Source organism: Capra hircus, chromosome 14, assembly GCF_001704415.2.
Source record: "Capra hircus breed San Clemente chromosome 14, ASM170441v1, whole genome shotgun sequence".
Taxonomy (NCBI): Eukaryota; Metazoa; Chordata; class Mammalia; order Artiodactyla; family Bovidae; genus Capra; species Capra hircus.
Window position 1 is genome coordinate 56,054,589 of NC_030821.1, and position 13,234 is coordinate 56,067,822.

The following is a 13,234-nucleotide window of genomic DNA, read 5'->3' on the forward strand; positions in this document are numbered from 1 at the left end:
TACTGCCAACAGCATGTTGTAAGGCAGAGGGAGGTGTCCTTGTTGTTGAGGGAACGGAAGTATGAGTGTGGCCAGCAGGCCACTCTAACCTAGCCGCTGCTTCATCCCTTCATGTCAAGAGGGCTCAATACATTTTTATTTTATTCTATTTATGTTTAATTTTATTTATATAATTTTGGCTGTGCCTTGTGGCTTGCAGGATCTTAGTTCCCCAGTCAGGGATTGAACCTGTGTCCCAGCAGTGAAAGTGCTGTGTCCTAACCACTGAACCACCAGGGAATTCCCCTCAATACATGCTTAGTATTATTGTTCTGCCAACAGTGTGTACCCACCTATCATCTATTTTGTATTTTATTTCATGTCATGAGACTACTTTGAGACTCTTTTTTAAAAAGTCACTAAAACAGAGACATACCATTAAAGGTATCATTTTACCTTTTCACTGACAGCACAGAAAACCTTCTATTAACACCTCAGAAAAAGAAAATAAACCTGATTGAAAAGTAAGCCCAGGCTGGCTGCTATATTCGAGTTTTTGCTGTTTGTTTTTCCTTTGCACTGGAATGCCCTTCTTGCCTGGCTTCCTCCTCCCTTCTGTGGGTAAAAGAACACTTATTTATCTTCTAAAACCCAGCTCGCATGTCATTTCCTTTATGAAGCCCCTATTGACACACCTGCCACCAAGTAAACTTGGTCACTCCCTTCTTGTGGCTCCACTGCACCCTGAAAGCTTCCACTGTAGCAAGCATAACTTTTATTGCACTAACATATTGATAAAGGTTAATCAGAGGGAGCATGGAGGCTCATTTCTGAGTCCTACCATGAGGGGATACAGAGAGAAATGAGACGAACCTCTTGCCATTTGTCTATTGGGGCAGTTATACAATATTAATTTCAAACATGATCTTCATTTCAGGACTAGAGATATACACAGGGTTGTTATGGACACACTTTAACCACTTGAGTAGGGGATATCAGGTGGAACAGTGGTAAAGAACCTGCCTGCCAATGCAGGAGCCCCAAGAGACACGGGTTTGGTTCCTGTGTCAGGAAGACGCCCTGGAGAAGGAAATGGCGACCTGCTCCAGTACTCTTGCCTGGAAAATCCCATGGACAGAGGAGCTTAGGAGTCTACAGTGCCTGGGATCACTCAGACACAACAGAGCACGCACACAACACAACACAACACGGTAGGGGCTATCATTTGGCAGACTACTCTGCAGAAAATTTTACCTGCTATAAAGAGAGATATGGAGCCATCAATATAATGATCTCAGACGTCCCCACTTCGGCCCCTGTCATTTTGGTGTTGGAGGAAGCTTTGAGTCCCAGGTGTAATTGGTGTGATCTCAGAGAAGTGAGGGGGGCAATGGCCCATATTTACTGTAAGAGATGGGAAGGTTTCAATATCTAAGGACTTTCTCATGGTGTGGTGAAGTTGTGAGGATCCCAGGTAGAGCCAGGGCTGCTAAAAAGTTTGCAAGGAAGAGATAAGGGCATTGTTTAAGGCTGTTTGGTTTCCTTACAAGTCAGAGAGGTACTTTTACTATGAAAAAAAGAAAAGAGAGACAGATGTAAAAAAGCATTTGAGCCAATGAAGATTATCCTTGTACTTACCTGAATGACTACTGTAACAGTCAGCTTTGCTAGGTTATGCTGCTGTAACAGTCCCACCATCTCAGTGGTTTATTTCTCATTGACATTACATGCTGACTTCAGAATGGCTGTGATTCTGACCTCTATGTTTTTCATTCCAGGATCCAGACTGACTGAAGGAGCAGTGCTTTTCTTGGACTGGGTCATTTTGGGGCAGAGAGACAAACATGGTGGTGGACCCACACAATAACTCCTGAAGCTACTATTGGGAAGTGGTATGTGCATGTCACTCATATTTAATTGGTCAAAGCAATGAGGTACAATCTCGCAGAAGGGGCCAGAAAATGACAGGAATATAATTTACACAATTTACCACAGCTACACAGAACCCTAAGATTAAAAGCTGATGGTTCTTAAGACAAGAGACCAAGAACATGTCATACAAATTAGATTGACAAGTGTGACTTGAAGCGGGAAAAATATGAGTAATCTGCTGAAGAAAGAAATATGAAAAAATCAAGGATTTCCCTGGTGGTCCAGTGGTTAAGAATCTGTCTCCCAATGCAGGGAACTTGGGTTCTCTCCACGGTTGGGGAACTAAGATCCCACAATCTTCAGGGCAACTAAGCCTGCTCAGCCCAGCTACTGAGGCCACATGCTCTAGAGCCTGTGCTCGGCAGCTAGAGAAAGCCCAAGCGCTGCAATGAAAACCGACGTCCCCCCCCACCCCCACCCCCAAAAAAAGAATCAGAACTTGCCTAAAAAACAAAGCTTAAAAACTTCAGAAATCAAAAGTGTATATAGTGAGGAAAATTTTGACGTCTTTACCTACAAACCAAAAATCAGACTGGCAAAGAAAACAACCAGAGAAGTGTCTTACTTCAGACACAAGCCCACTGAAGCCCACCTGTTTTGAGGATCATGGATGGGTTTTGGCAGGTCACACAAGGCAGTTAGAGGAGAAAATGGATCTGAAACAAGCCCGTGATCAGCATCACCAGTTGCACTGGCAATGCTTCTGTCCCTCAGTGGCCACCAAAAGCTCCACTCAGCCTTTTTGCTTTACCTCCGATGTTGTCTTTTCCCAGAAACTTCCCTTGATCGCTCCTTTGTGTATGAACTGCATCTTCCTTAGATGTGATGGTACTTGTGTCTCTATTTAACATATTGCCTTTATTATAGTTAATTATTTACTTCTACCTCCTCACCCCCAGGACAACTGTGAATTCCTTGAGGGCAGAAACAGGATATTATACATCTTAGTGTCTCCCATAGTGCCTAGTACAGAGAAGTACACACAAAGGAACACAATTCATGGTTGTTGAAGTTCAGAAATTGAGGATCTGGTTCGAAGCCTCTTGACAGGCAAATGCTAGCTCCATTCTTGAGGTGTTTCCAGAGCATACGTGCATAAAAGAAGAAGGTAATGATTGTTAATGACAATTATAGGGCTCAAACTCACCAGTACAAGAAAGCCTTGGTAAGATAGGCAAAGGGGGAGAAAAGACTGGGAGCAGAGGGTTGTGTAAGTGTGAAGTTCTGTGAAACAATACCAGTATCCCTTTGTTCTTGCGCCATCTAGATTATTTTGTTCCTTTCAGGTGTTTCTATTTTTCTTTTCTTAGTATAAAATAGTAATTAGTTACATAGGTCTTAGTTTCAATACATTGTTTTAGGATGTGGTTTGATCTCAGTTATGCAAACACTGGAAGAGAGCAATATACAGTTAATTTAAGGACTTAAATATGATATTAGGCTGAAATGCATTAAAATTATACAGAGGGCTCTGTAGAGTACTTATGTTCATAATATAGAGCATGAATATTTTTAGACTTTCTGATATTAGATTTAGGTGTGCTTGTTCTATTTTGTAAATCAAAGAATTGGCCTATATCTTTGATCTATGTGTTTAGGTTTTCATGGTGACAGATACCTTATAATAACTAGAAATAGAAATTCCATCTTTAGTGATAATACAGTATGGGGATCTGAGAAGAGAAGGTCTTAAGGTGCTATTAATTAGCAGAAATCTGAAGCACACAGTCTCAAAGCAATTAAGGCTGTTAATTGAATATGTGGAGACACAGTGGAATGGTTCATATGTTGTTGGGCAGGGTACCCTAGGCTGGCAGAGAGCAGTTACATTATACACATGAAGTTGAAAAATTCACAGAGAACAAATATGGGTAAATATACATTTGTCTAGTAGTTAACTAGATTTATAAATGGTGATACATTGTGGGCTATATGCGAATTTGTTTATGAGAAGCAAAATCCAGTATTAACTATTCAATCTTTCAGCCTATCTGTGGGGAGATATGGCATATGACATATGGCATACCTTTTACTCACGGAAAACCGAGCTTTTCCAGGAGATTTTGCTGTCTTCTGGTTTGGCAAACATTTCTATAACTCACATGCTCCTTTAAATGAAATTGGTGGTCACCCAACGGCTGCCACCTAGCATCCATGCAATTTTGGGGGCAGAGGGAAATGGACATTGTTGATGAGCTCAAGGTCTCTAAGCAATCTTATTATCAAGATCCTCCTGGGTTCTGTGAGTTGCAGCATTTGATGAACCTATGAACCTACTTCTAAAAAGAAACTTGATTGAAATGTTCAAGACTGTGAAACTCATTATCAGAGAAATGCAAATCAAAACCACAATGAGGTACAATTTCACGCCAGTCAGAATGGCTGCTATCCAAAAGTCTACAAGCAATAAATGCTGGAGAGGGTGTAGAGAAAAGGGAACCCTCTTAAACTGTTGGTGGGAATGCAAATAGTTCAGCCACTATGGAGAACAGTGTGGAGATTCCTTAAAAAACTGGAAATAGAACTGCCATATGACCTAGCAATCCCACTGCTGGGCATACACACCGAGGAAACCAGAATTGAAAGAGACACGTGTATCCCAGTGTTCATCGCAACACTGTTTACAATAGCCAGGACATGGAAACAACCTAGATGTCCATCAGCAGATGAATGGACAAGAAAGCTGTGGTACATATACACAATGGAGTATTACTCAGCCATTAAAAAGAATATATTTGAATCAGTTTTAATGAGGTGGATGAAATCGGACCCTATTATACAGAGTGAAGTAAGCCAGAAAGAAAAACACAAATACAGTATACTAACGCATATATATGGAATTTAGAAAGATGGTAATGATAACCCTGTATGCAAGACAGCAAAAGAGACATCGATGTATAGACGTCTTTTGGACTCTGTGGGAGAGGGAGAGGGCAGGATGATATGGGAGAATGGCATTGACACACGTAAATTATCACATGTGAAACGAATCGCCAGTCCAGGTTTGATGCATGATACAGGGTGCTTGGGGCTGGTGTACTGGGATGACCCAGAGGGATGGGATGGGGAGGGAGGTGGGAGGGGGGTTCAGGATGGGGAACACATGTACACCCATGGCAGATTCATGTCAGTGTATGGCAAAACCAATACAATATTGTAAAGTAAAATAAATAAATAAATATAACTGAGATAAAAAAACAAAAACAGAAAGAAATAAAATGTTCTTTTTAGAAGAACTTAAGTAGAAAGTGGTTAATATTTGGGACAGTGCTCATTATTTTTAAAGGCTGTATCTATCCTCCATTCCCCTCTGTCCTGCCCCCCTACCCCCCACCCTCGTCGTCCCCGTGCATGCTCAGTCGTGTCCCAGTCTTTGTGACCTTATGGACTGTAGCCCGCTAGGCTCTTCTGTCCGTGGGATTTCCCAGGCAAGAATACTGGAGTGGGTTGTATCAGGCACACAGTCCCAAAAATGCGAGGTTAACCTGCCCTAGGTTATTGACTGGAACAGGAGGCTGAAGTCATTCACTCTGGATTGAGAAGCATATTCAGGAGATGACTTTTTGGAGCAGGAAAGTTCCTGTTTGTTATGTAATGTGTGCGTTTCATTATTTACACTATTTCCCCGGGCGATTGGGCGCTGTGTACACAGCCAGCTGCGTCCGAAGCAGCAACCCAGGCTTGAAATAAAACTAAACAGCCTTCTTTTATTGCCTTTCACTCCTTATGCCTTTTTTAAATGGAAAAATTTCCCTAAAATACTTCTCTAGATTAAAACAATTTTTTTCCCTTAAATGTTTGTAGGAACCAGAGGCTTCCTGGAAAAATTTTCCGTACTAGTTTCCACTGGTCTCTAAGGATGAATTAAATTAAAAAGTGAATATTCAATGATAAAGATTCGGAGCGGGAAAGTTTTTTGGTTTTGGTAAGGGGTTTTCAAGCCCTCTGTCACCGGGGTAATTCATCTCTCTTCTCCCGACCCTCTTCGTTCTTTGTGGTATTTCCTGGAATCAGATGACAATACATAAGGGTAAGGAGCCCTGGCCAAGGGTCTGCGCACTGGCTGCTCAGGGTAGACCCCGGGGTTCTAGAAGGAAGGCGCGGGAGCGGGCTGTGTGTGTGTTGGGCGGCTCCGGTGTGTGTGTCGTTGGGGGTGGGGCGGGGTCCGCCGTTTCCACGGCTTCAGCCGGAGCCCTGGCCTTTCCCTGCGGTCCACCGCAGGCCCGGCCCGAGCGCAGGGGCGGTCCCTCCCGTGCCAGCCCCGCCCCGGTCGGGTTTATAACCTGCCTGCTCGCGCTCCTTGAGCCGCCGCTCCTCTTTCGCTCCTGCTGGAATCAGGCTGCGAGTTCCCGGCCCGCCGCCCGAAAGACTCCCGCCTGGCACGCGCGCGTGCTCGCATCCACGTTGCCCTTCACCGCACGCACTCACACTCATCCCCGCTCACACTCATCACCCTCTCACACACGCGCGCTCACACTTACGGGAGTGCTCCCCCTGGAACGCGCGCTCACACTTCCCCGCTTACAGCCGACTCGCGCCCTGAGCGCTCGCCCGGCAGGGGCGCGCAGGCACCGCCGGCGAGAGCGCCAAGGGGATCCACGGCCTCCCCATGGCTGACCTGAGCTTCATCGAAGATTCCGTGGCCTTCCCGGAGAAGGAGGAGGATGAGGAGGAAGAGGAGGAAGGTGTGGAGTGGGGCTACGAGGAAGGTAACCCGCCGCGCGTCCGGAGGCTGGCTCGCGGGGTGGGTCCCGCTGCTCTGGCGCGCTCCCCGCGCCTCCGCCGCCCCTCTTTGCCACGTGGGTCCCCGGCCCGTTTAGGGGCAGCAGGTGCTCCGGGCAGAGCAGGCATGCCCATCACCCGCGTGCTTCTCTGGGAGCCCGATCTTGGTGCCGGGCAGCGTTTGGCATCTGTCCCCGTCCGGTGGGCGAGCCCGAAGGCTGCGTTGGTGACAGTTCCGTCTGGCTAGTAGCGAGAAGAGCAGCCTTAACGCTGGAGAATGCAGCGTTACTGAAACTCTTATTTTCTTTCTTTGAAAAAAACATTCTTTGGTTTACAGCGTTGTGTTAGTTTCAGGTGTACAGCAAAGTCATCCAGTTATACAAACGCATATATTCACTCTTTTCCAGATTCTTGTCTCTTACCGCGTCGGTGAAACTGTTTCTTGCTTGCCTGCGGGGAGAAAGTATCTATTTGAGCTACTGAGTTTTCTAGAAGGATGCTGACACCGTTCTACTTTTTCTGAACAAGTCCTAAGTTTTTGAGCTGAATCAATGGGCCTGGAAAGATGGGGATTGACCTTGTATAAAAAGTTTAGTTTACTAAATGTATCCCTGAAGATGTAGGATAACTCCTAATGGAGCTAACAACTGGTACTGATGTTGACTACATATCTGCAACAAATGTAGAGTTTATAACTTGCATTATGCAAACATGGAAAGAGTATTATCTATATATGCATAATATATAGGTATGTGTATATAGGAGTATGTGTGTGTGTGCTTGGTTGCTAAGTCCTGTCTGACTCTGCAGCTTTATGGACCATAGCCTGCCAGGCTTCTCTGTCCATGAGATCTCCCAGGCAAGAATACAAGAGTGGGTTTCCATTTCCTTCTCCAGGGGATCTTCCCAACCTAGGGACAGAACCTAGGGTTAGCATGTCTCCTGCTTGGAAGGCAGATTCTTTACCACCGAGCCACCCAGGAATCCCTGTATATATGAATATGCACACTTCAAAATACTGTTTATGAAATTTTTACTCACTAGCATTAGATTTTTGTTTTTTGGCTCACACTAGGAACACTGAAAGTTACAGGAATTTTCCAAGTACTTAACATAATTGAACTAATGAACAGGAAATTTTTGTGGTATTGTTTCTTTTTCTAATCACTTAAAGATGACCTGAATTTCCTAGAGCCATAAATTAGTACCTCTATGTAGGCAAACAGAACATTTTGTTAATCTGGGGCTCCGGATGTGATATTTGATAACATTAGATCATTCAACCTATGAATGCAAAAATGCACACACTTTATTAATACCATGTCTTCTATAAAGAGACAGTCATCATTACCTTCTTAATAATGGCAAGGATCATAAAAAATGTTTAAACTAGTTTTCGCATGTTAAATTTTGCTGTAACTTATTTTTTCTATGCATTCTAAGTTTGCTTCATTTTGTCTGTAGGTGTTGAGTGGGGCTTGGTGTTTCCGGATGCTAATGGGGAGTACCAGTCTCCCATTAACTTGAATTCAAGAGAAGCTCGATATGACCCCTCACTGCTGGATATCCGCCTCTCCCCAAATTATGTGGTCTGCCGGGACTGTGAGGTCGCCAATGACGGGCATACCATTCAGGTTATCCTGAAGTCGAAATCAGGTATTTTAGATGTTTCTGTGTGCTTCTTATTAAACTAGAAGTCATTGCCAAGCCAATTTAGCTTGTATGACCTTAATGGTAGGACTAACCTAGTTCTGTTGTCAGGATACCTTTATATACCATAACGTGCATTTTGAGGGAATTATTTCCTGAAACATTTTGAAAGGATGAAATTATGAAGGTGTCAGTTGGTTGTCCCATGTTATATGATGTTATTGGAACAACCTTAGTTGGTCAAATTCCAGCTCTGTAAAATTTGAAGAGAAGTATATACAAATGTATGATGCTGAAGCTCCAGTAGTTTGGTCATCTGATGCGAACAGACGACTCATTGGTAAAGTCCCTGATGCTGGGAAAGAATGAGGGCAGAAAGAGAAGAGGGTGTTAGAGGATGAGATAGCTGGACAGCATCACCGATGCAATGAACATGAACTTGGTCAAACTCTGGGAGCTGGTGAGAAAGAGAGAGGCCTGGAGTGCTGCAGTCCATGGGATCTCAAAGAGTTGGACATGACTGGGCGACTGAGCAACAACATACACAAGTATATGAATCTTCATTTTGTCCAACGTGTTGATTAGCTCAAATCATTTAGATAATTATAATTCCGTCTTACTGCTTTGTAAAACTGAAGATTAGCATTTATTGATATAATTTGGCATCCAAGATAGACTTTTCAAATTAAATTTACTATATTAATATATAATTATATATAATATAATTAGTAGTAATATTAATATAGTTAATATGGCAAAAAGAATTTTAATTAATAGCAGTCAAAATCAGTCTCTAAACTCAGTGAAAGATTTAAATGGCAAACAAAACTCTTTTATTTATTTTTTTAACTCTCCCCCTCCCTTCTGAACCTATTTGAGATGGATCTGAAATGTTTTTTAGAAAAACTATAGGATAATTACCAAGGAAATTGCTTTTTTGCTTAAATATAGGGAGAAAGGAGAGCAGAATATTTTAAAATTAGCATTAATTTCTGGCTTTTCATAGTGAATACTAACTATACTTCTTGGGAAGAACGTAAACTTAGGAATGTGTTGAAATATTCGGGAGTATTTAATAAATAGAGATCAACTGTACTCAAATTAATTCTGAATCGATAAATTTGATATTTCAAGCCATAAAATCTTTCGGTTTAATGTTAGACAGGGCAGGTGTTGATTTCCAACTATGGATATTTTATTCATTGTGAATATTCTTGAGCTTTAAGTTAGAGTCTTCCCAGCTACTCTGAGTCTAGACAAGGTATGGATATTTCCCAAAATAGAATCTAAGGTGTAGTCAAAGCGACAGAGTCAGATATAAACACAAACTTAAGTCAGGTTTTTTTGGGGGGAGGGCTATCTATGATGGGACATCATGTATTAATTTTAAAATACGTAGTAAAATTATTGAATGCTGACTGTCCTGACATAAAAAACATGTTAAGGTAATGTTGGTATTACACTGTAAATTGTATTGGTTCATGTCGAGATACCATTTCACTTCTGTAAATAAACATTTACGTATCTATACAACTAGCATGCATTTCATATCAGGGGACCGTGGTGATTGAATGTTGGTTTGTATACAGATGGGTAAGATGGTTCGTGAAGATTCCTGTTAATGAAAACACAGTCCCCTGTGGTGTCAGTGTGAATGCAACCTGGTGTTCTGAAAGTGTCACAAGAGTACAGAGGAATGAGCAAGTCCAAATGCTGTCAATTAAGACAATTTGTGTTCATTCCTGCTTGAAGATCAAATTTACTCCATCACACTGAGTTTGCCATTTTTTTCTGGTGCCTTCTCAAGCATTCACCATTTTCTGTGGCCCCCTACTGCGCCCCCAAACAGAGCCCATCAAGCATTGTTTCGACTGTGCCCACACGGTCCTCCCCTGACCACCGAGGAAGAGTTGTCTGTGTTTCTGTCTGGGCCTGTTTTGGCGCACACACTCTGACCCCTTCCTCCATCCTCTTTGGAGACCTTGCTCCGTCAGATTCCTGTCTCCTTTCTGCCACTACAGTCATTTCTTCACTGTTTCTCCCTTTTCAGTATTTCTCCATACTAAAAAAAAAAAGTAACAAAGAAACCTGTGTCTGGAGCAGTCTATATTTACCAGGTTCCATCCTTGGGTCGGGAAGATCTCCTGGAGGAGGAAATGGCAACCCACTCCAGTATTCTTGCCTGGAGAATCCCATGGACAGAGGAGCCTGGTGGGCTATAGCTTATGGGGTCACAAAGAGTTGGACATGACTGAGCACCTGAGCACAGGGAAGTTTTGCCCCCCATCGTCCCTGTATACTTAAATTATAGTTGTTATTTAAATTCAGTGTTTTTATTATTATGACTGGGCAACTATTGTTTCCAGCGGAGGCTATGTTCTGTTTCCTTTATTGAATAATGTGGGGGGCCCCCACCCCTGGCATTAGTGTATTTTTGTTTATTTGATTTTTTGTGTATCCACCATGGTTTCATTTCCACACTCTGTGATGGCTGGCAGGCAAGTCTTCTCCCAGGACATTCAGCAAGCCCTTTGAAGTCCTTCTGTCCCTCACATCCACCCTTCTCTCCTCCAGCCCACTGGGACTGCCATTGCCTGCAGTATGCTAGATCTCAGGCCTAGGAAGTCCATCGACTGTCTGTGTGTTCAATCCCATGTTTGCTGGATGATCTGATCCTCTTTTGAGACTGTTCCCTCCTTTCAGAGAGTTTTTGGTTTATTCCCTCCCACAGTTCATCTCCTAGTAATTTGCTGAGAAGAAGGGCTTATGAGAGTAAATATTTAGATACCTTGTGTGTCTGTGTGCTGGGTGCTTGGTGGGCCCCCAAATCAAAAGATAATTTTCTTTTGTTTCTCAGGAGCTTTCTTGTATTATTTAATTGAGAAGTTTTCTGGTTTTTTTTTTTTTCCCTCTTTTTCCAGTAACTCTTTTTTTTAGTCTTTTTTCTTCTATTTTGTTAGGTTTCCTCAACTTTTACCTATTAAACTTCTACTCTCTTGTATTTGTCTAATTGTCTTATATTTATCTCTAATCTGCTCTTAAATTTTTAATTTCTAAAATACGTGGTGCTTATTCTATGAATTTTAAAAATTAAAAAAAAAAAACTACCAGTGTTTATTTCTTGAATACAGGACTCTTTTTTTCTGATCTCCTGGGTTTCTGTTTTATTTTGGGGTCCTGTTTGTTTTGGCCTCTCTCTTTTATGCCAGAGGATCTTCTCAAATGTCCAGTGATCTTTGGCTCTCTGTTCACGTTTAGTAATGGGTCTAAAAGTTGAGTTAGAGGCTCTGCATGTGGGCAGGGATTGAGGTCTGGTGGCTGTCACAGTAACGTGGTTATGTAGGAGCAGGCTGTGTTGTTGGAGGAGCCTTTGTGGGTTTATGGATTTCTCTGGGGGAAGCCATGTGATGGCTCACACCTGGCTGTCCGTATTCTGGTTGTTGGTCGCAGGTGAAAAAGTGTGTAACCAGAGGGTACATCCATTATAGTTAATGAACCTACATTGACACCTCATCAATACCCAGAGTCCATAGTTTACATTAGGATTTGCTCTTGGTGTTTTTGAGCTTGAACAAATGTTTAATGACATGTGTCCACTATTGTAATATCATACAGAATGGTTTCACTGCCATAAAATTTCTCTGTGTTCCTTCTGTTCTTCTGTCTCTCTCCCGAGCTCTTGGTGATCACAATACTGTGGCGATCCTTATACTGTCTCCATAGTTTTGCGTTTTTCATGTCATGTGGTTGGAATCGTACATTTTATAGGCTTCTGCTTGCCTTCTTTTGCTTGGTAGGAATGCATCGAAGTTTCCTTGGATGCTGTTTTTTTTTTTTTAAATAAAATTTTTGTAGAATAAGCACAATTAAAAATTTTTGAGGGGGACTTCCCTGGTGGTCCAGTGGTTGAGCCTTCACTTCCAACGCAGGGAGTTGTGGGTTCGATCCCTGGTTGGGAAGCTGAGAGCCTACATACCTTGTGGGCAAAAAATCAAAACATAAAATGGAAACAGTATTGTAACAAATTCAATAAAGACTTTAAAAAGGGTCTGTATAAAAAGTCTTAAATGTTTTTTTATTTTGTATTAAAAGAGTACAGAATTACTAAAAGAAGTTATAACAACTGTAGTATAATTTAAATACTTATACTTATTAAGTGAAAGCTTCTAGCATAATCCTTATGGTATAGTTTCCTTAGATAAGTGTGCTTAGTCGCTCAGTCGTGTCCGACTCTTGACACTGCATAGACTGTAGCCTGCCAGGCTCCTCTGTCCATGGGACTCTCCAGGCAAGAATACTGGAGTGGGTTGCCCTTTCCTTCTCCAGGGGATCTTCCTGACCCAGGAATTGAACCTGGGTCTCCTGCACTGCAGGCAGACTCTTTACTGACTGAGCTATGAGGGAAGCCCTTAATAACTCTATCTGGGGTTTTAAATTTGAGAGATGTCATGAGCACAGATCTTTCACTCTGGACCTCCTGCTGAAAGTTCCCAAACCAAGGTCATTGGTAAGCTCCTCATCCCACGATCAAAGGACCACTTTAAAATCCTTACAGTACTTTGATTCTGCTGCATTTGCAGTGGAATTTTTGGAAACTCTCCTGTTGGTCTCTGACACACCAGCTCTGGAGGTTTCTTCTTAATTTTGACTACCTTTCCTCTGCCGGTTCTTCATCCCCCATTGTCTTTAACTGATGAAATTTCTCAAAGCTTCTTCCTCGACCCTCTTCTTGAGAAGAAAATAGTCTGATTGTGTAGGTGATACAATAAGGCAGCAGATGAGATTAGGAAGGTGACCAAATCATAGATTCACTGAATGGGTTGGCCCCTGGAGGCCACCATTCCAGCCCCTGATCTCATACCCTCTGGCCAGTAGCTGCATCGCTTCAGCTTGAACGGCTCAGGAAAAGATATCCATGCCTCACTGAGAGAGGATCCATTTTGCTTTCGAG

The 13,234-nt window shown here is 42.5% G+C and overlaps 1 protein-coding gene and 1 non-coding gene across 3 annotated transcripts in view; one reads left to right on the forward strand and one right to left on the reverse strand.

The window, feature by feature from the left end:
• Positions 208–279, reverse strand: TRNAE-UUC. The gene has a single exon. It is a non-coding gene; the product is annotated as a tRNA-Glu (tRNA).
• The window catches only part of CA8 (carbonic anhydrase 8), an 87,267-nt gene continuing 80,224 nt past the window's right edge, over positions 6,192–13,234 (forward strand). The window contains exons 1-2 of one of the 2 annotated variants that reach the window (XM_013969213.2): positions 6,192–6,596; positions 8,098–8,289. In XM_013969213.2, the coding sequence (XP_013824667.1) occupies positions 6,521–6,596; positions 8,098–8,289 (268 nt within the window). In that variant the 5' untranslated portion in view covers positions 6,192–6,520. Of the gene's footprint in view, positions 6,621–8,097; positions 8,290–13,234 lie in introns of both variants that reach the window. The other variant, XM_005689007.3, reaches the window with a different exon arrangement.